General features: G+C 49.2%; 1 protein-coding gene across 2 annotated transcripts; it reads right to left on the bottom strand.

Annotated features, from left to right (window-relative positions):
• On the bottom strand, window positions 1-26,243 carry LOC147897276 (putative calcium-binding protein CML21). Of its 2 annotated transcripts, none has more exons than XM_087380363.1 (5): window positions 26,045-26,243; window positions 8,395-8,633; window positions 1,039-1,238; window positions 747-927; window positions 1-597 (listed from the first exon to the last, which is right to left on the bottom strand). In XM_087380363.1, the coding sequence occupies exons 2-5, from the start codon at window positions 8,582-8,584 to the stop codon at window positions 491-493; spliced, it is 678 nt and encodes a 225-aa protein (XP_087236489.1). In that variant the 5' UTR covers window positions 8,585-8,633; window positions 26,045-26,243; the 3' UTR covers window positions 1-490. The 2 variants fall into 2 exon arrangements, with proteins under 2 accessions (XP_087236489.1, XP_087236490.1); XM_087380364.1 differs by having other exon boundaries at window positions 6-597; window positions 747-921; window positions 26,045-26,240.
• Between the last annotated feature and the right edge of the window lie 622 nt (window positions 26,244-26,865).

Raw genomic sequence — 26,865 nt, 5'->3', positions numbered from 1 at the left:
TTTTGCTGATTTGGACATCACATAAATCTGAAAATCTGTTATTTTAGGTGCATACTTTTTGTCTTTAAAAACAGAGGGAAGCTCCCAGGAATGATGGGCTGCTTTTGGTAACTCCCCATGAATATAATCTTTGGATGGGAGTTGCCAACTTTCCAGAAAGGAGGTTGCTTACAGATTACCTGGAAACATGGACATCTTTCCACCTTGTACCATAGAACGGCAGAAATGCCCACAGAAAATAACACGAATTAATCAATTTATAGCCCTGCTCCAGGAGAGCGAAGGGCACACAAATATTTAGGAATGCACATTGTCAAATGCATGAAGTTTGAACTATGCCGGAAAAAGAGCATACTATCGCACAAAAAATGCCAGCAGATTCTACTCTCCTGAAACCTGAGCATTCTAGGTCACATCCTCCAACTTGAATGCAGTCTGTGCTGGTGCACACTGGGGGCACCCTCTGACTTGAATTCGCTTGCAAATCGGTTCATTCGCTTTCACCATCCTCTTCATCTTTAACTCCAACCCAATTTGTAAATGCAAAAAGAAACTCTTTGAAAGTGATTAGCCCGTTCTTATCCCAATCCATTTCCTCTGCACATGAAAGGAAGGCAGCCAATATATCGCTCAGCATAAAGAGTTACGCTTATTGTCTGCATGCTGAGATATTATACTGGAAACCTAAAAAATAAGAGGACGAAAGCTTGAATCTGTGTCTTGAAGCATTAATAAATTTAACACACCAAATCTTCTTAGGCCAATCCTGCCTGCGTTCCTCGATCCTGGGGATGCTTCATCAATGGCTTGTACAATCTCCTTTTTACTTACATGTCCATCTCCATCTTTGTCGAAAAAGACGAAAGCATCAGCTATACTATCAAATGTGACCTCCAACTCTGGCAGTCCTAGGCGCAATTTCTGAATCTTTAAGATTAAGCAGACAAACTTACCGAAGAGAAATAGAAATACTGTCACTTGGAAACAGAAATGAAAGTTCAATTGTTACAGGCAAGGTCAAACTCATGATTCGGATACACTGCTGTTATCTGTGGGTGTTTGTAGAAGGTAGACGAGGGCCAGAAGCACAATGAACTCTTTGAAATCAATGCCACTACTTGCATCCATGTCACTCTCTGCATACAAGTCTTTGATTTCTTCATCTGTAAAGGACACTTTGAGCTCTTTAAAACACTCCTTCAGCTCCTCTAAATCAATGGAGCCATTTCCATCTTTATCTGCAGAAACCCTAATAATTGTTCAAATCCTCCATGGAGTACACAAACACAGAAAATATCTAATTATCATGGACACAAGTTTCAAAGAGTTCAATTTCCTATAAGAACATAAGTTACAGTATCTTGATAGTTATCAGGTTTTCATAAATCTTGTTGAACAGCTAGTATTGAAGCGTCGATGCAATATATACACCCTCGTAAGACTAGAGTACCAATCTTACAAATTAAGACATTTTATAGAACAAGAAAAAGAACAAAGGAAAGGGAGTTTGTAAGTGACTTTAGACAAATTCATGAATAAATGAGAAAAATAAAAACCAATAATGACGTAGTAAGTAAAGCTACACTTATATTCTCATCAGTACCCAAGCATAAGCTGCCATCAGGATTTCAAAAGATTCTTGGGTAAACCCAATGCTTACTAAGTTTAAAAATCGACAAAAAGTTTGATAGCAAAAAGGAAGAAACAAAATAAATGCAAAGAGAGAGAGAGAGAGAGAGAGAGAGAGAGAGAGAGAGAGGAGGATTAAATTAGGTTAAATTTCCTTCTCCCCCCCTCCCCAAAACAACAAAAAGAAAGAAGAAGAAGAGAAGAAAGACACAATGACTGATGCTAACACAACAGAACAAAGATAAACCAACGTACTTCTAAGAAACATCAACGCAAACACAAGGAAACAATTATTATCATTATTTTTAAATTAGTTTTTTATTTGCTTGTTAATAATAATAAAATAGTATAAGTAGAATTCACACTGATCTCTGTGGCTGCTGCACTTGGCTGCTCCCGCTGCCCCCTCCCCGCCATCTCCTCCCTCCCGCAGCCTCCCCCGTCTCCTCCTCCACCATCACCTCCCCTTCTCCCCCGTCTCTTCTGCCGCCTCCTCCCCCGACCTCCTCCTCTACCTTCTCCGCCCCCCCTCCGCGCAGCGAGGATCTGGTGATCCTTTATGGGTGCCCAGCATGGGCTCCCGGGCTCTCTAGGACCTGCTGGAAAAGAATACAAACTACATAAGAGATTTCTAATAGGGGAATTGGGGGTTAAGGCTCAGACACTCTACCCCATCCTACTGTTTTGAAGGGGAGGCACTATGCCAATTCATGGCTTACCTCACAAAGTTGAAAAGACAGATGCCAGCGTGATATCTCTGTTAGAAACGAGCCAAACAGAGGGTATCTCCCAGCGGAAGACTGAATAGATGGCCCAGGAATTCACACAGAAGTGTTTAACTATAAAATCCAAATTTCTTTGCTTGTGTGTACTCAACAAACATATGTGCAGAGCAATAAATAAGCAATGCTCCAAGAGAGAGATATAACCAACAAAGATATATTTCCGTGCACAAGGACACAATACAAAAGAGTCCAGAGTCCCACCAAACCGAGGTCCTCTGTCCTTACCTCTGCTGGTTGCTTGCTGCTCTAGTGGACAATGAATGAGGCCCCAAGGGGCCCCTTTTAAGGGGCTGGTAGCCCCCCAACCAACTGCCCTGGTAGAGGTAAATAGGCCGACCAAACAGCCTGCCCTAGCCAACCCACTCAGTCTGTGAAAACTGACTGGTGGGGGCACGTATTCTGAGGTATGGCTGGCCCTGCTTGGCTACGTGGCAGGCTGCCACTGGCCCAGGCAGTCCTGCCCAAACCCCAGGCCCTGTTTCAGGCCCAAACACCTCTCCAAATAAGAGCCTGCTATTCCGCCTCTGTTTTGGGCTGTTTCCAGCCCCTAGAGTCCGTACCGTGGCTGATGTCAGTGCCATGTCATTCTCTTCGCAAACCTGCTCATGTTAGGGTCTATTTCAACCCATCATCCATCTGGCAAGGTCTGCAACAAAATAACATACTCAAGAAATCAAGTCCCAAGCATCCAGATTACTTGGGCCATCAGCTTCTATGTGTAGTCCAGCGATATCCCGCTCTAAGTCACAGCATCCATTTGACTCTGAATTCAGAAGTCTTGTCGAAGAATCCTTCTCTATATCAGTAATACCCACAGCACACCTAAATGGCTCTAAGCACTCATCATTGTCCTTGACCTTCACAAAGGTTTCTGACTCCTCTTCTAACCATCTCTCAATGCCAGACATCCTCACCATAACACCGGGGTCTGCATACTTCACCTCAGAAACACCTAGAGATGTCACCAAGAAAAGTTCTTGTGACCACCACATTGGCTGAACTCTTTGACTGCTCCGACTCTGAGTTGGCCCCCTTCTTCTTCTGATCTACCTTCTTCTTTCTACAATCTTTTGCAAAATGACCTGGCTGTTCACAATAGAAGCACTTTTTCTCTTTCTTCCTCTTCTTCTTGTTTCTTCTTAGAAGAGTCCGTTCCATCATCAGACATGTCTTTCTTGGGCTTGCCTTTGCTAGGCTTACCCTTACCCTTGCCTTTGCACCCTCCTGAGCTATTAGGGCTTTTTCATTGGTTCCATCATATTTATGCTCCCAAGCTTCTTGCTGCAGAAGCAACGGTACCAGCCCCTCAAAGGTCACTGGTGCCACCCTCTGCCCTGCAATCATTGTAATCACAAACTGCTATAGCTCCTCGGAAGCATGCAACACAATAGTCATCCTTGTCGAACTTGTCCTTTGACCGATTGCCGTTAGCTGATCCTTCAGCACCTTCATCTGGACTGATGTGATCCCTCACCACCTTCATCTGGGTGATCTGATCCTGTGCTCCTAATAAATAAATTCTCATGCACATACACTGATCCAAAATTTCTCTTAGTCTGGGTGACCTAGTGCAAGTAGGGATCAACAATCAATCAGTATGTATGTATGTATGTATATAAACATGTTTCAAATACATACATCTATGTGTATGTGTGCGGGAGCGTGCAAGTGCATGCACACGCACCAAGTCTAAGCAACACCTTCAACCTCCACCACAAATTTCAACTCATAAACACTGTCACAACTTGGTTTGCGAACTCTCTCTTCATGGGACATGGAGTCGTCATTAAGAAAAGTTCCTCTCTTACCACATTGGCAGATGCCGTGTTGGACTGGTCCTCCTCCTTTGCTTGGTCAGCCTTTTTCGTCTTGCAGTTTTTAGCAAAATGTCCAGGCATATCGCAATAGAAGCACTTTCCCTTATTGTTTCTCTTCTTCTTGTTCTCCCTATTAGAAGAATCCCCATCATTATTTAATTGGTTGGCATCCTTCCTTTTTTGTGGTTTCCCTTTTCCATTCTTGCTTTTGGCCATGAAAGCATTTTCGTTAGCCATCGTCACTTCTGTCGTACTTCCTGAAATAACAACGGGCCCAATGTGATTGATCTTGCCCATTCTCTAGAGGTGAGAGTTGTCCCCAACACTTGGTAGCTCTTTGGAAGCTTGCTGACTAGAAGCATGGCCACCTGACTGCTATCCACCTTGTAGTCAACTGCTGCAAGTTGTCCCTGAGACACTTCATGCTTCCCCCATCATCATGGTGAACAGTTGATTCTGGAGCATGATGATTCTCCCTATGTTTTTTGTTTCATAAAGATCATGTAAGATCTCCCTGGCTTCATGTGCCGTATCTGCCAGTTGGATATAAGGTATCATAGCATCCGCAGTCATTGCAATAATGACTGCATCTTTCAGGTCCCACTCTTCACACTATCTAGATCTACTGCAATTGAGATCTGTTAAAACTTAGAAGACAAAGATGGAGGTTGCCAAACACTCCTGCAGCAGAAGATTGTGTAAACATTACCTAGAAATCACGCAGTGCACTCAAATCTCAATCCTTTGCCTTGTACAAAGAAGTGCACAATGTGCCACCATCTAGCAGACAAGGTATTGCCTAGATGTGGACCCCTGGCACCACAGAAATGTTCTCCTACCTCCTCCTGGCACCTTCAAAACACAGTCAGCCTGTGTGCTCTCCAATAGCTTAAGTGGGCTAAGTAGATGCCCTTCCTAGACCTCCTTATGGCAGACATCCAAAGGTGTTTTGTTCCCTAACCCCCTTGCTGCTCCTGTCTCAGCCACTGGATAAGGCACAAGGCACCTTGAATGTTCCTCTGCAATGCATTGCTCTTCACCCTGTAAAGTGATCTGCAGTCTAGACTGCTGAATCCTAATGCATCCATGCTGCTCTGCATGTAGGGGCACCTTTGAATGACTCTTGACCTCCCTGCTGCTCTACAATGCATCTTGTTGTGAGGCTCTATGAATGAGTGAAAGAGCCCAAGGCTTGGGCCCTTTATATAGAACTAGAATGCCCCCAAAAATTCCTCTCCCCAGATTCTTTGTCACGAGGGCGTCATTTCTGGCGCATGCATGTTGGCCTGCATGATGTGAGCAGGACCCTGGGAAAACAAAGAGCGAGGTCCTGGGCTCCTAGGTGTGCTAGAATCCCTAGCAAGTTGTGCCTTGGGGGCCAATGAAAGGTTTAGGGCCAAGAGGGGCCCAAAGTACCTTAGGAATGAAGTTGGCCATTGGTTGGGTCTTAAAAAGGTCCTACTAGAGGGGGCAAGGGGCAAATGAAGGGGGGGGGAATGCTATGTGGCATTTTCCCAACCTTAGATGCGTTTGACAAGGTTCAATGTGGGGGAAAGGGCAGAAAACTCACGTTTTCACGTGTGGGAGCGGAGGAAGAGACTTCGGACGCACAAATGGGCTGATTTTGACGCTTTTTGACACTCAGGGACTGCGCACAGCAGTTTTGGTCATTGTGTGGCTGTTTGGGAGTCCGTACGGCAGGTTGGGTGTCCATTTGCAGCTCTGTGGGCTGCTGGTACGATGAACAACCAGCGCTAGAAAGGCTTCAGGGCTGGCTGCTGCAATGCTTGAGGGCCTGGCTGCTCACAGGGCTAAGTACACAGGCCACGAATCGCTTCCTGAAAGGGCTGTTCTCTTGTTCTATTGTCTCTTTCTTTCCCTTTTCCTCAGCCATTGCTGTTGTATGAGCAGGCTAAGCCGATTTACAGACATGACAATGTATAATTGGGGGCTGAATTGCTCAAGCTCGTGTAAGAGCTCGTTTGAATGCTCCTTGATTGACCAAGGTAAGCTGGTTGTCTTCTCTTTTTCCTTGCTCAGATTGTGAGCTGTGTTTGGAGAGGCCTGGTTGGTAGGGTGATTTACAATGTATGCTTGTAGAGCAAGTTCGTGCTTTTAAGGATTGTGGGCAGGCTCCTTATGCTTTCACCCATTGTTTGGGTACTCCAGTAGCTCAGTGGGTGCCATAGTGTTTGTTGTGTTGTGATGCCAGTTCTCTTATGGGAATCAAGTTGATGTATCACGATATGTGCAACCCATAGGAGACTATTGGTCATGGCAGTCCTAGACAGTGGAGAAAGCTCCTGTATGCTTCCTTTTTCTGCTTTGAGCAGATAGTTGGCTAATTGTGCACTAGTGACAGCTGTGGGGAACTCAGTAGCTGAGTGGGCTGCTAGTAACAGTTCCAGGCTGAGTGCAGTCAATCTGGAATAGGGATGGATTCTTATTGCCAGGTTTAGTGAGAGTGGTGAACAGTAAAGGCTATGCAGGGTATGTGGATGCCCACTAGTATGTGGAATGCCCCAGTTGTAAGAAGGGGCGTATCCTTTATGTAGCCTGGATTTTAGGGCCTCTCATTTAATTAAAGAAATACCGAAAGGGGTGCCAAGGTTTGGGGCCAACCTGTGTCTTTGTCTTAGTGTTAGGGCGTTCTAGCACCCAATTTGTTAATTGTGTATTTGCTGAGTACTTGCTGGTTATTTGTGGTTTACTGCCCTTTGATTTATTGAAAGCCAATTTCATTCTTCCTGCAAACTAGCTCATCGAATATGACGGTATGGGCCAACCCAAGATATCAGCCCATAAATTGCACATTGAAACAAAGCGAGAGGTTGAGGCCAAGTGACACTATCCTCAGGTGAGACTATGTACCCTGTGTGATGTGCATGGATGGAGACAGAGGAGCATGTGCTCTTGGACCACCTTCATGTTGCGCTTTTCAGGTCACAGGGCACTCGTACACTTAAGTGACCAGTAACCGAATAAGAGTTCAGACAACAATGGATCACACAATTCTGGTATGCACACTATCTGAACAAACACAGAGGATGCCTAACATGAGGATGGCTACAAGACAAATGGGTAAGTTCCCCATCGGAGATATTTCCTAGTAGAATCATAGCACATTGCAAATATCTTGGATCCTTCACCCGTTCCATCTCTCGTACACTTGACCAGTAGCCGAATAAGAGTTCAGACAACAATGGATCACACAATTCTCACATGCACACTATCTGAACAAGCACTTCATAGAGAGCATGCCTAACATGAGGATGGCTACAAGACAAATGGGTAAGCGCCCCATTGGAGATGGCTACAAGACAAATGGGTAAGCGCCCCATTGGAGATATTTCTGAGTAGAATCATAGCACGTGCAAATACCTTGGATCCTTCGCCTGTTCCATCTCTCGTACACTTAAGTGACCAGTAGCCGAATAAGAGTTTTCAGACAACAATGGATCACACAATTCTCACATGCACACTATCTGAACAAACACTTCATAGAGAGCATGCCTAACATGAGGATGGCTACAAGACAAATGGTTAAGTGCCCCATCGGAGATATTTCCTTTAAGAATCATAGCATGTGCAAATACCTTGGATCCTTCACCTGTTCCATCTATTTCAGTTTTGTTTTCAGCTTCTTTTTTAGCTTACACTATATATATAGAGAGATGTACTACACACCTCTAGTTCCCCTACCTCAGGTTTTCTGGTCATGATGTATTACAGATTTCGGTTTCACAAGCCTTGACCTTTTTGGTCTTAAGCAAGCATTCATAAACCTTTCTTTCTTTTCTTTCTATATAAACGATTTATGAAGCCTGCCACTGAGTATGAGGGCTTCTCTAAACCTGAAACAATGACCAGTGTCATGCAAAGTCTCGAGACAAAGAAACCTCCACACAAATGCAATAACAAGTGTCCACAAAATATAAAATAAATGTAGCATCTGACTATCACCCTAAAAGTAAATTAATAAAACTATGGAAAACAACATGGTCGTGTTACAATTACACCCACAGCACATACTCTTAGAAAGGCTCTCAAAGAGCAAAAAACTAACACAATATAGAATACCAAAAACGGACCCCACCCAAATGTGCCTGCAAGCCACAATAAGTAAACTGACATATATTTATACTTGTGTTTTTAAAACTTACCAAATGCTCTGAAGGCACCCCTGACAGCCTGGAATGTCCTGTCAATCTTTGTAAATTTCATGATTATGCTGTTGAAAGATTTTATAGATCTCTTCCCAAAAGCGGCCCTCTCTTTCATCGCCATTACCATTCTCTTCTCAATCTTGGACAGTCCATGACTCTTGCCTTGTTTTCCAAAAGCTAAACCCATGATAACTTCCACCCTTGATTAACACCAAAGGAGGAATGGGTCCACCAAACTGTTTCACACCACAAAGAATACACTTTATAAAGATGGACCTTTAGAGGTATAAACAAACAAGCAGTTTACAAAGCCAGTACAAAGACTACACTATGCCGATATAATCCAAAGCTTTAAAACAGTGTGTTAATCAAGACTGGAACAACCGTCAACATAAACAGATCATGGTTAATGCCACTACAGTGACTGCTGGAGACCATGGGAATGACCAGAATGCAAATTAATTAGCAAGCTAGGCTCTAATCTCTTCTGCTGCCTTACAGAAAAATGCATTCAAAAGAAGCATACAAGAATAGTTTGCCAACAGAGATCAATTACATATAAAAATCCAGCACTAAGCAGCAAGTATACAGACTGCCAGACATAATAGGCCTACAGATTTGACAGATGAGCGGCATTATGAAGCCAAAAAGGGTGAAGCTGCAAAATTCACAAAGCCCAACTGTTAACTCAGATAAAAGAAGACTAAGACACTATAATACAGCAACTGCATTTCTCTATGAATATGCCGTAGAACAAGAAGGTTGGAGAATTTCCCAAATGAGACATCTATACGATATCACCAAAAGCTGACCGAACATCCAACTTTCTCTTAGAATGATGAGTTTCCTTTTTGAACTCAAGACAGATATAGACCACAAGCTTAATTCCCACACATCACACATTGCAAAAGAATAGATAATTAATGTAAGCTTCAAAGAATTCCATATCGCATGAAATATAAAGCTTCACACTTATCGAATCACTGCTGAGGCTTGCTTGCACGTTAATTAGGCATAAATCACATCTGAGTTTTGTGCTCAATGCCTCCCATAAATTGAAAAGTGCTATTCATTGCAAACCGACAGAGTCAACCCATAGCACTATGCAATAACTTATGTGGCATACATTTGATCCATGGCTATGCTGTAGACGCTAGAGGTGAGAGGAGGGTTCCTAGAGAAGCTATGGGGTCTGCTGCTGGAGAGCGGACTGTTGTTGTTGGTTCATGGCCAATGACGGCCTCTAGGACAAAAGGAGCTACTGCATGTATGCTGATGGAACTGATGTCCTAACTGCGGCTGAAGGTGAGGTAGAGGTGGAGCTACTCGTGGACATGATGGTACATCTATTGCCGCTGCTGAGGGGGTTGTTGCTGTTGCTGCTGCTCCTGCTACTCCGGATGCTCCTATTGTACTGTCAGGTGCTGACCATGTCACGTGTCACCCAACTGGGTCTGCAAGGCCCTGACCAACCCCGACCTGCCATGTGACAATTGGGTACCTGCTACACCTGCATGCTGTGCAACAACATGGGAGTCCTGGAATGGCTATCATACTCTACTCTAGACCTGCAGAGACTGTTTCTGGCCTGTTCTGCTGCCATACCGGCTGAAATCATCATGTCCCTGTTGGCTGACCTGTTGTACCTGTTGTTGTGGGCTGTGCAGTCTCCATGCCATGGGCTGCAATGCCTATGACATGATAGGTCCACATGACCTTTTCCTTATGTGAAAGCATTAATGGTCATGATGTAAATGTTCAATTTGATAGTGCCAATACTCACAGCTTTATTGACACGTCAATGGTGCAAGAGTTGAAGCTGCCCATGGTAGGCTGTAATGAAACCTTAAACCAAACCTCAAACTCAGGTTCTTCAATCACAGCCTTCTAGGTTAATTCACACTTCAAGAGACGTGGCCAAAGGAGGCTGGAATCCAAAATCGCAGTAGCAGGAGCCAATTCGCAGCTCTCTAGAACCAATTGCACTTGACGAAACACATTGTCTAATGGCTGGAAAAGTGTGCGACAGTTTAGGAAATCTTCAGCAAAGGGCTGGGCTGAAATCACAATAGAGAGAGAGTGTGTGGGAGGAGAAGGGCGAGAGAGAAAACACAGCCATAGGGGCCAGAAATTAGGGCTGGCCCCCCCTCGGCCTTTACTACAATAGAAATTTGTTTGTACAAGGTGGAGCAAGAGCTGAGTACAAATCTCAACAAAATTGAGAGCTCGGAGGCTCTTAATTTATAGACTAGGCTAAAGCTAAGAAATCAGGAAGCTGATGCTTTCCAAAAGCTGGGCCTGCTTTCTTGCCTAGAAAGGCGACTTTCCCAAAAGCTGGGCTTTTTCTCTAAAGTAGGCACTTTCTCCTAAGGTCTGGCACCTTAATTGCTTTTAGGTCAAGTGGGCCCTCGAATCAAGTGAGGCACCACTTGTATTGTTCTTTCCCCCTTAAAAAGTGGGGAATTAGGCACTCTCCAAAGTCCTACACATTGCACAAACAATATCCAACACTTTAACCCACTAGAGGTTACCCAGATGCATGCATTCTAGTTTTTGGACTAACCCTAGTCCCTTGTGGGTGTCCCCACTGTGTTATTTAACCAATGCAACGCAAAGGAAAACGAAACTTGTTCTAGTTAACCAAAGTCAACTTTCTTTGACCAAAATCAATATAAAGGATTTCTCTTTATTTCTTGAGAGGAATACAAATTCGTGACTTCCCCTTGGCTTTTAAGCAGTTGCCCTGAACTGAAAAGCTGATTAGTTATTGAACTTGATAAGGTACTTGCAGGCAGCCTTGCCTCTGTGTCCTTTCTTTTATGTGTGTGATACACATTTTGTTCTAGCTAGAGGAGCTCCTCCAATTCTTCTTGAACGTCTGTGGGTTCTAGTTCTTGATATTTTCTTTAGAAGACTCACGTGGAAAGCATTGTGGATCTTCCAATTCTCTGGTAGTTCTAGTCTGTATGCATTCATTTATTGGCTCACTAACTTGAAAAGGTCTAGGAGACAGCTTTGATAAATCTTTTCTTTCCCTTTCATCTTCCTAAGTCTGGCTTTCTCAAACTTAATAAGTGTTGGGATATCTCAAGGTGTATGCCCCAGGCACACCTTGGGTTCTATGTGTGTGTGCTAGAGGCACAGTTAGGTGCCCATAAGCACTGTTAGGTGGTGGTAGATGCCACATAGACTGATTGAGAGATTCTAGGAGCTGATTGAGGAGATGATTGTGGAGCTTGGTGGCTCATGTAGAGGTGCCTACATATGGACCTCACCCTTCTTCATTCTATATGCATTCTCTTGTTTCGTGTTCAGCTTCATGCTTTCCTTTCACTTCTTCAACATGGTATCAGAACATTATGATCCTCCTTGAGCCCATTTATGCCATGTCATCTTCTTCTTCTTCTTCTTCTTCCCACCTTCCTCTCCATTTTGCCCCTTTCTGCCCAACCACTTAGAAGGCTGAATTCTCCTCCTACAGGCGACCTCTTCTAGAGTCCTTCTGGCTGGAGAGACCCTTCATATAGGCGACCTTCCATGTCAGAGCAATTAGGGAATGGCGCCCTCAGACCCGCACAACAGTCGCTTTCTTCCTGACGCCATTTCGTGCAATACGACTTGTTGGAGCAACCATTTCGAAATTCCTCTAAGCCACGCTTGCACAACATCATGAGCTAGCCCCTGTCCAAATTTGAAGTGAAATGGTCCACCAGGGAAGGAGAAAATGCGAAAAAACCAGTCGACAATCAAGCTCCTGGCTATGGCGACGTGACGCGGCATTTCGACTTTCCTCTTCAGTGGCTCTTCTCTGGTATACCAGCTTTATTTCTACCTAAAAAGCCCTCTTTTCTTTGCCTTGAAGAGTGAGATACAAGCCCTCCACTCTGTTTTGGACAGTTTTGACAGTGTTGTGAATTTGGTGCTACATTAGATGCTACTTTGGCATTTCCGATACTTTAAAGTGTTGAATAGCATCAGTACAATTGTGGCTATAACTTTCCTTTAGGTTGTTATACCTGGATTTGCTTGGAATACTTTCATTTAGCCACCTCTATGAAGCATGCAAGTTGAAGTATCATTTCCATTATGATTTTTATTATGGAATTTGTCTACAAGTCTTTGCTACACCAAATGCTTGTACTTTGAAGCTTTTCAGCTTTTTCTAGCCTTGTAAGAGAGTAGACACTTCCCATTTTGGGTTAGACCCTCTCATGGCTACCTTCTTGAATATTGATAAGTTTAATGGTAAAGGCTTTCACACATGGCAGATGAAAATTAAGTTTGCATTGATGAGGGAAAACCTTTGGGGGCTTGTCAAACCTGCTTCAACTTCTTCTTCAACAGCCTCTAATGCTGGAGAATCCTCAGCTCCTACACGCCCGGCACGAGATCCTGCTAGAGAGGAGAAAGCCTATGGCATTATTGCTCTTGGCTTAGAAAATGACTATATTCATCACATTTCTGATATGGAGTTTCCTTCTAAAGCTTGGCAAAAGCTTGATATTCTTTTTGGTGCTAGCTCTCACATCTCAAAATTGTCACTTAAGATTGCTTTCTTTGAACTGAAGATGGCTAATGGCACTCCCTTGGCTGCTCATGTCAATCACATGCGGAGTCTTATGACTCAACTTGCTTCTATCAACTCTCCAATCACTACGGATGATGCAATGGCAGTATTGCTCAAAAGTATGCCTGAAGATTATGATCATGTTATCACCACATTGAAAAATCTTCCTAATCCTACTCTTGAAGGTCTTATTACTACCCTTCAAGAAGAAGAAAGGCACAAGGAACTCCGGAGAGGCAATGACACAGCCTATGCCATAAAAACTCAAATGGGCAAGTTTCCACCTTGCAAACATTGTGGGAAGACTAATCACCTCTCAAAAGATTGCTTCAAGATCAATCCTTGCAAATATTGTGGCAAAAACAATCACCATGAAAAGTTTCGTAAGTCCAAAAAGGAAGCAACTACAAAACCAGAAACTGCCAATTTACTTTGGGAACCCACCTTTCAGTAGGGGCAGCCTGTTTGACAGCAAGGGGTTCAGTTTCCTTGACTTTTCCCCTTTAGTTGATGTGCCTCCACAAGATGAGGCCTCCTATGATGATTATGCTTTTTGAACCAGCTCCACATATGCTAGAGGATCTCTCTTTTTTATGTTGAGTCAAGGTACTCTGCCTGGATAGTCCTCCAAAATGAATGGAATAAACTATTGTGTTCTTTGTAAACACCTCTGGTCACCATATGATGTAGGCCATGTGTATGTGTTTAGCTCCATGGTACCTCCTGCAGACATTGTGTGCATGTACATGCAAGGGAGATAACCATTGGGGGGTCTTATGTATCCCTTTGTTTGCCTCACACCCTTGGGAACCCTTGCTAGCATGAGATCCTAGCCATAGATTTATCCTTGACCACCATGAGATGGCTTGAGACACTATGTGACTGGATGTATCCTTGACATAGCCTGAGGCATTCCCTTGAGGGGGGGTTTTGTGGGGATATCTCAAGGTGTATGCCCCAGGCACACCTTGGGTTCTATGTGTGTGTGCTAGAGGCACAGTTAGGTGCCCATAAGCACTGTTAGGTGGTGGTAGATGCCACATAGACTGATTGAGAGATTCTAGGAGCTGATTGTGGAGCTTGGTGGCTCATGTAGAGGTGCCTACATATGGACCTCACCCTTCTTCATTCTATATGCATTCTCTTGTTTCGTGTTCAGCTTCATGCTTTCCTTTCACTTCTTCAACATCTATGTGTGTGTGCTAGAGGCACAGTTAGGTGCCCATAAGCACTGTTAGGTGGTGGTAGATGCCACATAGATTGATTAAGAGATTCTAGGAGCTGATTGAGGAGATGATTGTGGAGCTTGGTGGCTCATGTAGAGGTGCCTACATATGGACCTCACCCTTCTTCATTCTATATGCATTCTCTTGTTTCGTGTTCAGCTTCATGCTTTCCTTTCACTTCTTCAACAATAAGTACCCAATCTCATTCATGTCCCTTCTATGATTGTCCGCTGCTCTTTTGTGCTTTTCTCTAGGTTTTTTTTGTTGGAGATATCATAGTCAAAGAGTGTGTTGATGTGATGTGTTGGTGTGTAGTACTAGGAGATCTAGTACTAGTTCATGTGTGAGTCATGTGTGAGTGCCACATGTCACTATGGGACTTATCCCATATGCACTTGGTGCAAGTGTGTGAGCATGTAGCCTATAAGGCTTGTACTTCACTTGTCTCATTAGTGATGATGAATGAATGAAAGCCTTCGTGGATTCTACATCTGTCTACCATTTCTTCACTCCCTCGCTCTCTCTCTCTCTCACACACACCTTCATGGATTCTACATTTGTCTACCATTTCCTTGGCTCTCTCTCTTTCACACACACCATGTTTCTAACATGGTATCAGAGCAAGTCAACCCTGCCATAGCGCCCTGCTGGAGATATCATAGCCAAAGAGTGTGTTGATGTGATGTTTGGTGTGTAGTACTAGGAGATCTAGTACTAGTGATTGTGTGAGTGCCATGTGTCACTATGGGACTTATCCCATATGCACTTGGTGCTAGTGTGTGAGTCTGTAGCCTATATACAGGCTTGTACTTCACTACTTGATGAATAAATGAAAGCCTTCATGGATTCTACATTTGTCTACCATTTCTTCACTCCCTAGCCTATCTCTCTCTCTCCCTCACACCATGTTTCTAACATGGTATCAGAGAAGGTTCACCCTACCATAGCTGCCCTACCACATCATCCTAGATCTAACCCTAATTTTGCTGAGGCTCTTTCCTTCTACATCCGCCTCAGCTCTACCTCATTCTACCTCCTCCTTTCAGCTTTCTCAAACCGATTAGGTTTTCTGAGCAGCTGCCCTCATTGCTGCCTCCATAGCCACCTCTCCTTGCAGCCCCTCCCGCCATCCCTCGCCTCACCCGCCCCTCCTCCGTTTCACCCCCGCCTCCGCTCTCACCCCCCCCCTCGCACCTCCGTCTCTCCCCCCCCCCTCACCGCAGCCCCTCCCGCCTCCCCCCTCACTCCCCGCCTCACCCCCGCCTCGCTCCGCCCCCCCTCGCCACGCTCCACCCCCGCCCCGCTACCCCCTCCGCTCACCCCCGCCCTGCTACCCCCTCCGCTCCACCCCGCTACCCCCTCGCTCCACGCCTCCCGCCCCGCTACCCCCTCCGCTCACCCCCACCCCGCTACCCCCACCCCGCTACCCCCTCCGCTCACCCCCGCCCCGCTACCCCCTCCGCTCCACCCCGCTACCCCCTCTCTCCACGCCTCCGCCCTCCTCCGTTCCGCTCACCCCCGCCGCCCATTCCGCCCCCTCAACCATCGCCTCCCACCCCGCCCCCTCCCGCCTCTCCGCCCTCCCGTTCCACCCCCGCCTTCCCCTCCCGCCTTCACCCCCGCCCCCCCGTCCATTCGCTCCACCCCGCCCCCTCCGTCCCTCCATTCCCCCCGCCCCCCATCCGCCCCCTCGCCCCCGCTCCGCCTCTCCCCCGCCCCCGCTTCCGCTCCCGCCTCCCCACCTCACCCGTTCCCCGCCTCCACGCCTCCACCTCGCGCCACCTCCGCTCCCGCCACACCCAGGCTCCACCCTCCCGCTTCTACCCCCCCCCCCCCCTTTTTTGGGTGGCAGCCTCTTCCTCATCGGAAGCCTCGCAGTTTGTCTTGGCGGTATGGCGGCTCCCTGCCCGGAACCGGAGGCCCAGACGGTCCCTCCCTCTCCAGATGCCTACCGCATCATCCTGACAGAGCAGCAATCATCTCGGGTTCAGGAGTTTGCCAATGACTTTGCTCTTACCTCTGTCTATGGCAGAGTCATTGGACATTCCCCCTCCAGATCAGCCATCAGGGACTGGCTCCAGTCCACTCTCATGCTAGAAAACGGCCATATTGAGGAGGTGGCCCTTATGGGAAGGGGCATCTTCTGGCTTAAACTCTCCAGTGCGCGAAAGCTGCGAGCAACCTGATTGCTGGCTCCCCCACGTCAGTGGATGGAAAGGTTATCATGATAGTCCCGTGGTACCGTGGATTCAGCGCAGCAGATTTTGATGCCCGGTTCCGTATACCTCGCCATCCAGTGACGCTAGTTTTTTCTGGTCTTGCTGCTGAGCTGCGGCCGATTGTTAGGGACCTGGGCTCCCACTTCGGCTGGGTTATGCACGATACTTTCGCCGATGCGGTGACTACGGCAGGAGCCCCCCGAGTCCGTGTGGCTGTGGCGGATCCTGCGACTCTCCCGACAGTGATCGAGATCGTGACAGGTGCCGGCAGCATCACCCAAAGCATGGTAGTCACCGGACAGCCAGGACAGTGTCTGAGGTGTCACGGCTTTGGGCACCTGGCGGCTGTTTGCCCACGTTTCGCCAGCTCTTCTCGGCCTCCCCCGCCTCCCCCCTCTCCGCCCCCCCCCCCCCCTTCGGGCAGCCACGCCAGGAGGAGCAGAGGCAGCCGGAGCCCGGACCAGAGATAGCTGGCGGCTCGACTGAGATTAGAAGGAAAAGAGGAAAGAACAAGAAGATTTCTGATAAAGGCAAGGAGGCAGAGGTTACCCCGCCTGTAGCTGCACCTCAGAAACCCGACAGGTAGCCGCCCCAGGGACATGGGAGAGCATCTTCTTGGACGGTAGCCCGCCCTCCACAGCCTCAGGTCCCCCTCTCTTCCTCTCCCCAGCCTCTTCCCATCCAGCCCCAGCCCATCCCCCAACTGCACCCCTTGTCTCCCGACCCGTAGCTTCAGCCCCCTCGTCCTCCTCAGTCTTCTCCCCCTCCTTCTCAGCCCCAGTTCCAGATGCAGCCCCATCCCTCCCCCCCCCCCCCGCCTCTTTCAGCTCTCCCGCAGAGCTAGCTGCTCTGACGGTTCCTCAGCCGAGGGCAGCCCCCGCTCCCCCTCCTTCTTCTCCTCCGCTAGCCGCCCCTGAGGAGTCTGAGCTGCCTATTCCCCAGCCTCCTCCCCCTCCCCCTCCGCTGGCAGGACACCCTGAGTCTACACCACCACCGGAGCAGGCTTCTCCGTCCGCTAGCCCCTCAGTGGCAGACTCTGACGGGCCTCAGCTTCAGGAGAGAGAGCTCCCCCGCGACTTTTACATATCTGGCCCCTGGGACTACTTGGATGTGGCCGACCTCGGGACCTTCCCTGCTTGCCTCGACATCAGTATCTTCCTGCTCCGCAAAGGGGCGAATGGGAAGATAGCCGCCTTGGCCCCTAGGGATGGCCCTAGCTTTGCTTTCACGTTCCTCAGCGACGGCACCGAGACCTGGACAGACGACTCGGTCTGAGAGGCTCTCAGGGAGCAGACGCATGCTCAGATTTGCTCCTGGATAGGCCCGTCCGGTGGGCAGCTTCTCGAGACTCAGTGGTCCGAGGGTGACGTGCGCCTGCGGTGGCGCTGCGCCGCCAAACGATTCAGACTGATTGTGATCCTCAGGCCCCCCCTGTCTTGGCCCCTCCCCCAAGATGTCAGAGCCTGGACTCCTCAGAAACTCCGTGCCTTCTACGGGATGTCCACCTCAGAGATCTCGAGCTGGCTCGAGAAAGCTTTCGTTCATGGTACCAAAGGCCTCTCGCCTTTGCTGAAGGTGTTGAAGGACGGGCAGGACGACCCCGCCTCCCCCTCCAAACCTTCCATAAGCGCCAGTGCCTCCACTCCGAAATGTCAGCTTCTTCTTCGACCTCGACCGCGAGCAGACAGTTGTTCGCTGCCTCCCAGTCCTCACCATGAGCCTACACCTCGTATCCTGGAATGTGAACGGGTTTCACTCTTCTGGCACCCGTGGTCCTAGGAAGCTCATTTTGAGACAGGAACTTCAGCCAGCAGTGATTGGACGTTTGGATGTACTTCTGCTCCAGGAACACAAGCTTTCGGCGGCTCACCCCCGTAGATGCGGGAAGATCCTCCCTGGTCGCTCTCACACTTATTGGGAGCCCTCGATCGGCGCACTGGGGAGGAGTGGTGGTGTCTGTACTTTCGTGGGAGAGCAGCTAGCCCAGGGAGTTTTCGGTCATGGCACGTTGATTCCAGGTCGTGCCCTTTGGGTAGGCCTGGAATTGGAGGGCTCCAGAGTTGGAATCCTCAACATTTATGCTCCCACAGATCTCCGTTGTAGAGCCACCTTCTGGAGGACACTTACAGGGATTCTCCCAGACATGGATTCCTGGATTGTTGGAGGTGACTTCAACAATTTGGAGACCTTGGAGGACCAGCAGGGCAGAGGACCGGAGTTTACAGGTATGTCTCAGGCAGAGCAGTCCGCTTGGGACTCTTTTATCTTTGTGACAGGAGGAAGGGACTGTTGGCGAGACCCGTCCTTCCGGCGCTGGCACGGGAGCTTGGACTTCTCATGGGGTTTCCGCAGGGAAGGAGGTAGACTCCTGGAGAGGCTGGATAGATTTTATGTTAGTGATTGGGCCATCAGCAGAGGCGGTCAGGCCGGTATAGTTCCAGGGACGACACTCTCCAACCATGCGCCTGTGCTCTTATCATTAGATTCGGCAGCTCAGGCCCTTCCCCCCCGCTCATGCCGGATTCCCGACTCCATTTTCTCGAGGGAGGACGTGCGCAACAGTATTTGCAGTCTTTGGGATAGAGACTGGGGCGAGTGCGCGGATTTGGTTGATTCGGTGGCGCAGGCTCTGCAGGAGTCCAGCCGAATCTGCCAGCTCGCAGCCCTACAGGTTCGACAGGAGTGGTGGGGTAGAGAGAGAGCTCTTCGGAGGGACCTCGCCTCCATTCAGCGGCTCCAGCAGGCATCCCCGGGCTCGGAGGAGCTTCGGATCCACGCCCTTCGAGCCAGAGCCCTTCTTGAGGAGACACTCCAGCGTCGCTCAGAGTTTTCCTATCACGCCTCTCTCCTTTTGGGCTCAGAAGGGTGACCGGATGTGCAGGGAGTTCTTCAGGACACATGGCCAGAGAGCTGCAGGTGATCAGCTTCGGAGTCTCAGGACAGCGGAGGGACACATCGTTACGGATCCGGGAGAGGTCTTGGGATTGGCCACCGACTTCTACAAGACCCTTTTCCAGCACGAGCCGCTTGCTCCTCGTACTCGTCGTGCCCGTGAGGAGGTGTGGAGACACACTCCTTCCTTGGTCCAGCCTAGCATGCAGGTGACGCTGTTGGCACCGTTTACCACGGATGAGATGCTGGAGGCCTTGATGGCCATTGATGGACAGAAGTGCCCAGGTGAGGATGGGCTATCCCGGGCATTCTTCACCTCCTTCTGGGACCAGATCCATCAGCCCCTCCTAGCAGCTCTTCAGAGGATTTTCAGCAGCGGTTATATGCCAGAGAGCCTCTCCTTGGGACTGATTTGCCTCATCCCGAAGGGAGGAGATAGACAGGAGATCCGTCAGTGGCGCCCGATCACTCTCCTTACCACTGCCTACAAAATCCTAGCCAAGATGATCAGCGCCAGAGTTCGGCCTCTACTTCCAGACCTCATTCATGACACTCAGACAGGCTTTGTCCAGGATCGCAGTATCCTGGATAATGTCTTCACCTTTTCAGAGGCGGTGGAGTGGGCTCAACACAACGGATCACACCTTGCCATCCTACTTCTCGACTTTGAGAAGGCCTACGATCGGGTGGACTGGTCCTTTCTGGAGGGGACTCTGGAGCGGCTAGGTTTCCCAGCAGGTTGGATTCAGGGTATTTCAGCTTTGTACAGGACAGCTTCTAGCAGAGTCATCATTGGAGGCAGGATGGGTGAGCGTTTTAGCTTGGAGAGATCAGTGCGTCAGGGCTGCCCCCTTGCTCCTTACCTGTTTCTCTTCTTCGCCGAGGCTATGACTTACTACCTCCGGGCGAGGTCTACAGGGATCAGGGGTGTTCGCCTTCCCCTCCGGGAGGACACGGAGCTCTTGGACTCGGAGTACACGGATGACACAGCCCTGTATGTCCAGGACGATGAGTTGATGCTGGAGAGGGTGAGGATGGCCCTGGAGGTCTTCTGCTCGGCTGCTGGTGCGAAAATCAACTGGAACAAATCAGTTGGTTTTCTCACAGACCCCGGGGCGCGTTCTCAGTGGGGGAGGTTTTTGGGTTTCAGGTGGATCCCGCGGGGACAGACAGCTAGATACCTGGGTTTTCAGGTCGGCCTGGACATCACGCCAGCTCAGCAGTTTCTCCCGATGCTAGATTCCATCCGACGGAAGCTGGCTTTCTGGAGCACTGCTAAGCTTTCCCTTGCAGGTCGTGCCTTGGTAGTCAACCAAGTCCTCCTTGCCACGGCTTGGTATGTGGCTTCTTGTTGGTGTTTCTCGAGATCCAGTGTGGCGCAGCTTCGGAGGCTGGTTCGGAACTTCCTTTGGTCCGGGGAGGATGGCCTCAGAGATACCAGAGCCAGGGTTGCTTGGCAGACAGTTATTCTTCCGCAGGCTGAGGGAGGCCTGGGAGTCATCGATCCAGAGCTGCAGAGTCAGGCCTTGTTAGGCAAGTTAGTCATCCGCGGTTTGACCCCGGGGGGGCAGACGTGGAAGATGCTACTTCAGCAGGGGGTCGGTTCTTGTGTCCCGCGCCGAGATGGAGAGTGGCTCCCGTCCCTCAGGTGGATCTTCACTTCCGCCCCGCTTACTCAGCCCCGTTCCCCACTCGTTCGTAGCCTCCTCATGGTTTGGAGGCGGCTCCGCCTCAGTCTCATTCAGTCCCCTCCCCGCTGTCAGGAGGAGATTGATCGCCAGCCGCTTATCTGAATTGATCAGGCCAGAGATGCTGAGGGCCTTCAGTTGGGGGAGAGATCACATATCAGGTGGGATGATTGGATGAGGGGGCCAGCCCGGTCCCTTCGAGTTTGGAGGGACACGTACAGACATTTGGAGACGGCTGATCTCGCAGACGCAGCTAGAGGTGCACGTGGAGCCCAGGCGAGATGCACGGAGATCGACGGCGCGATCCCAGCTGATTGGTTGGTTCCACCTGAGCCTCAGATCCTCATGCCTGGTGACGACCGTTGGCTGGGACAGTTCACCCCCCGTGGCATCCCACTGGTGGTCGCAGGACGTATGGACGACTCCTCTATTTCTTTCTTCGCGGTTATGGGGGATGGACGACTCAGGAGAGAGGATGCACTCATCGACCCCCTACTCCCATGGCAGAGGGTTCGGATCGTAGGCCTTTTGGGGAAGGTCTGGCGTACCGATCCTAGCATTGAGCAGGATCAGCTGCACCTTTGGCGACTCTGGCTCTGGGAGGGGCGGGCCTTGTCAGAGCTTGATTGGGACCCAGGAGAGTGGAGTTGGCCAGAGGTTGTGACAGGACAGGGGCCGACCTCCTTCTTTGCCTACAGCACGACTTTGGGCAGGCGAGTTCTTGGGAGAATGCAGAGCCGCCCCCCCACCCAGCGGCCCAGTTGGTATGCACAGGGTATTTCCAGATTCTTTTTGCAGGCCTTCTGGAAGGCCTTGTGGGAGAGCTGGCGGCCGCGGAAGATCTCCTACTTCCTGTGGCTTCTCGCCCACAAAGGTCTTCCGGTGGGGAGCTGGTTGAGACAGATAGGCCAGGACGGACGCTGTCAGATCTGCCATGAGGTTGAGGAGTCACCAAAACACTGCCTGTGGAGCTGCACTCGCGCCCAGGAAGTGTGGAGGTGGACTTTCGGGATTCTCACTCGCGCAGCACCAGAGCTAGGCTTGATCACGTGGGGCGCGTTCTGTTGGTGCAGCACCGCACCTGGTCTACATCACTTATTCGAGGCATGCCAGCAAGACCCCACTTTCCTTATCACGCAGGGTACATGGGGGCCGCTCGAGGGTATCCTGCAGCACCTAGCAGAGGCGGATACAGGAGTTCAGGAGAGGCAGCCAGTCTGGGAGATTATTAGCAGCATAGTAGGGTGGCACATTTGGACCTCGCGTTGCGCGCAGATCCTCGGTGGCACCTCCTTATCGACTGCCCAGATCATGACTGATATTTGGTGCGAGATTATTCATACCCTCAGAGGCCAGTGGGACCAGATTCAGGGAGATTCCCGGTCCGGTCAAGAGAAGCGGAGACGCTTCCTCCGGGCTTGGAACACTCAGGGCCTCTTCTTCGAGCAGACTTCGCAGGGCCTTCGGTGGCGCTACTCACCACCCCGATGGCTGTTCATTCACACTCGCCTTATCGACGTGAGAGAGTGATTTATTGTGTTACCTTTTAGGGCTGTGTCCGATTTGTGAACACAGCCCGTCAGCTACAAGCTGACCTTTTGTATCTTGTTCTCGAAGTAATATAATTAGCACTGTTTTTTCGGCAAAAAAAAAAAAAATTGTTTCCAGCAGCTCCCCTTCAAAGGTGGCATCCACTTGTTCGTTACGTGTCCCGATCACCATTACCTTTGCCTTATCTATATTGACATGCATTCCCAAGTGTTCTCTCAGTGCAGCTTGCAAGTTCTCCCTGTTCTTTGCAAAGAATACCACATCATCTGCGTAGATAAGCATTAGCAAAGCATACCCTGCAATCCTAGCACCTTCCTTGCTGTGTCTTCTGATCCACTCCTCCAAATCATCGATAAAGAGACCAAGAAGCATTGGTGACAGGGGGCAGCCTTGCTTAACCCCTGCTTGTTAAAGCTTTCCCCGTGGAGCATGACCCATCCACTAGCGGTTGTGCTAACAGGTAGACAGCAAGGAAAAGATAGGACCCGCCTCAACTTCTTCAGCCTCTATCTCTACCTCAACCTCAACTCCCGCTACAGTGTCAGTTTCGTTTTCAGCTCCAACCTCAGCTCCCTCTATCTCTATCTCTACTTCGACTTCAGCCCCCGCTTCAGGCCCAGGGGCCAGCTCTAGTTCCAGTCTCAGCTCCCTCTACATCTACAATCAGTGACATACTCATGCCCATGGCGCCGGTTGTTGTTCCCTTCCCCTCTTCTCCTGTTACAGCTCTCGCACAGCTTATGACCCCTACTTCGGAGGTGTCACACACTGTGCCGCATTACGCTTCACTCTCCCCTCTCTCTCTCAGTCAGCCCACCCTCCCACACCCCGTTGGGACTGCCTCATCCATTCCACTATCATCTCCGTTCCTCACTCAGTCACTGTCCAGTTTCCGGACTCAGTCCCACTCTTTCATGCCACAGTCACCACAGTTTCAGCATGGACATGGGTGGGCGGATACACGAGAGGCCCGTGAGACCTTGCTCACGGAGATACATAGTTTTCGTGAGCGTGAGATGGAGCTGACTCGCTTCGCACGGGAGCAGGTCCGCTTCAACCAGGAGCAGAGCTGCATCATACAGGAGCAGGCTAGGGCCATTCGGGAGCAGGCGGGTCTTATTCAGGGACTCAGACATGATATCATGCAGCTCCGACAGGAGGTCACAGCCATACACACTGTCCCAGGGAGTACCCCGGTGGTCGAGGCACAGATTGCGAGCATGCAATCTTCTATTGAGGAGACTTCCATATGGGTTGACATGGCCAAACGAGAACCCGCAAGGGTAACCGTTTCGGCTACCCTCATGGAGCAGCAGCAGAGAGCCAGTAAGGTTCTCAACATCATAGTACGTGGGATCCCACGCACTGAGGCTACACCGATGGTAGATGCGACTCCGTTCATGGCCGCTACCCTGGGTGTGGCTGAGCACAGGATAGAGAGGGCACGGCGGGTGGGGAGAGATCCTAACCGAGAGCAACCCCTGTGATCATACAGTTCCATGACACTCAGGCACAACTTTCAGCTCTACAACGCAGGTTTATCCTTCGAGATCAACCAGCGATCTCTATGGATGAGGACTTCACACCTCTACAGGTTGAGAAGAGGCGCTCTTTGCTGCAGCAGCGGGATCAGGCCCAGAAGGAGGGGAAGTGGACAGTGGTACGAGAGGGACGACTTCTTACAGGTCGTCCCCGTAGGGCACCTGTCCCCTCCCCTACATAGGAAAGCGGAGTCTATGAGACTCAGATATCCGAGACCCTGTCCTGCACCATTTGGAACTGTAATGGTACCGTATGGTCAAAACCAGGGAGCTTCTCAGAATCCTATACAGGCCACGACATAGTCTTCTATACAGAGACACATCAGAGTCCAGAGCGCCCTCTTTCAATAGTCAGCGGATATACATGGGAGTTTGCCTACAGAGATGAGACGAGGGGTACAGGAGGAGTTCGATGGTCAGGTGGAGTTGCAGTTCTTTTTAGATCCACACTTCGGGGGATCATTTCAGTAGAGCATAGAGATACACATCCCAGATTTCTTTGGATCAGAATATCACACATGGACAGTCGGGATCTGTTTGTCGCAGTTTGCTACTTCCCCCCAGAGACCTCCCACTTTGCCAGAGATATTCGAGGTGATGATGAGACATCTCCATTTGCTGCCCTTTATCAGTCCATCGTTGACTTTTCTAGCCGCGAAGAAGTCCTTCTAGTGGGGGACTTCAACGCGAGGACAAGGGCCCATCAGGTACCACTTCTTGACTTCAGAGATGATTCCACTCTACTGCCAGATGTTGACCTTGAGGAGACAGGTATGCTACGGGTTTCGGCTCACAGGCGAGGTCCATTCTCATCTTATGGGCAAGCCCTATTAGACCTAGGCAGGATACATGATCTCATTATCTATAATGGTCTTGACAGATGGCCCGCTTCAGGTGGTTTCACATGCTTTCCACATGGGGGGGCCTCTAGTGTTGTTAATTACTTCATGGGATCCCCGGTTTTACATCTCGCATTACTAACTTCACTGTAGCACCTCCCCCCAGGGGCTGATCATACATACCTTTCCTTTCGCATCTCCAATCTATGTCCAAGAACATGCCCAAACTCATCTCCAAAGCACGACATCAAGATCCTTAAACTTACTCTTTCCTTGGCTGTTGCTTCTGCCGCTAATGGATGCATTATAAGGATGTCTAACCAAAACCGTCTGCCATATGCTGTCGCAGCCAGTAGAAAGGGATAAATACAACATCATGAGGGATGATCTTTCAAGATGGTCCTTCCCAAGGCATTCCCTTTTTGAAGCTGCTTCAAGGCAGTAGTCGGAAGCAGGCTGAGCAAGCCATCTAATCCATGACCGCACAAGGGATATACGTCCCCACCCTCCTCTTGCCATATAATTTACTTGGGCTGAAGTGAGGAACGTGGGCAATCCTGCAAGCACTTCCACCAACCAAAAACATCTCTTCGAAGTTACCATAGTAAGGGACTTGCTTACAAGAGCCCAAGATAGAGGCCATGCTAATACTTCTGAACCACAGAAGTACAGATCTTTTCCATGGCATCCAATCATCAACATGATGTCCTTCACATGTGGACTCGACTTGTATGGCGAACGACTTCGAAGGTGAAAGCCATTAAAGAACGAACATAATCAAACAGGTAAACTAGCGCACGTCACCCAATTGCATGCACATGGGGATGCCATAATTATATGTCCTCACGTTTTGAGGCACACAGAATTGTAGGTTAGAAATGGAGTTGCACTCAATTCTTGCAGGTTTCATTACATCACACGCGAACAACCAACAGCAAGAGTTGCCATCGAGTATCCGCACTCTTGGTGTCCCTTTCGGCGTAAGATTGAGAGGAATTAACAGACGCCTCAGTGCCAAAGTTAGGAATTCACAACCTCTAAATAAAACGCAGCTTAGCAGGCACGGTCCTTCTCTATCGCGCAAAAGACACGGGGAAGGGGTATTTAACGAGGAGTAGAAGCACCTTAAACTACTGTTAAAATGTATAATCGATCGTCAGGCTTCACCCCGGTGAGCCTATAGTGCTTGACAGGAACTCGATCCCCGGACGAAAGGCAAAAAGCGGTCTACAATCCGACGCGATCGACGGATTTTATCCAGAAAATGAAGAATGGAGCTAGCAAATTTCGGATGTTGAAAGCCCGCAAAATGACGATAGTGCATTGTGACGCCATAGCTCAGCCTTGGACGACAGGAAGACACTGTGCCGTCCGATCGTCCACGTGGCGCACCATGATGGGTTTTTTCATTCCTCCATCAATATTGATGCCTCTTCAATGTCCAGCTAGACGGATGAAAAGGGAGGTTAACTCTCTCAATTGTGTTTGGGACAAGTGATAGGACCCACCAAACCTTGTTTGAAGCCCATCGAAAAGCTCCATGTTTTGATAAAAAATACCAAAGTCCCAACCACAAATGTCCTTTGCACAGATGTCCAAAACGTGGATATCCTTTTGATGGGATAGACAAAGTTCGAACCCTGGCGCACACATCCTCATATGCCCATGCCTATTAGCGTGCGCATTCCAGTCACAGGCTAGCACGACCGGAGGGTCTAGGACTATGGTAGGGCCTAGCGCCTACTAGTGTCCTGGGGCATGTGGAGGTGTCCATGTACTAGTGATTGTAATCTTGATTGTGGGCTCAAATTATAGTGTAAAGAATCATAAGCGAGGACTTTGAAAATTGAAAAATGAGAAATTTCTCTTTCTTCTAGTCACAATCACTGTAGAAATAAAATCATAATCTCTAAGCTCCATTTCATATGGAATGGGAGGACCATGA

Source organism: Dipteris shenzhenensis, chromosome 10 (assembly GCF_047967505.1).
Source record: "Dipteris shenzhenensis isolate YYH24624 ecotype China chromosome 10, Dip_SZ_1.0, whole genome shotgun sequence".
NCBI classification, from domain to species: domain Eukaryota; kingdom Viridiplantae; phylum Streptophyta; class Polypodiopsida; order Gleicheniales; family Dipteridaceae; genus Dipteris; species Dipteris shenzhenensis.
The sequence above is the reverse complement of the archived record's forward strand: the minus strand, read 5'-3'. Positions and strand labels throughout refer to the sequence as shown.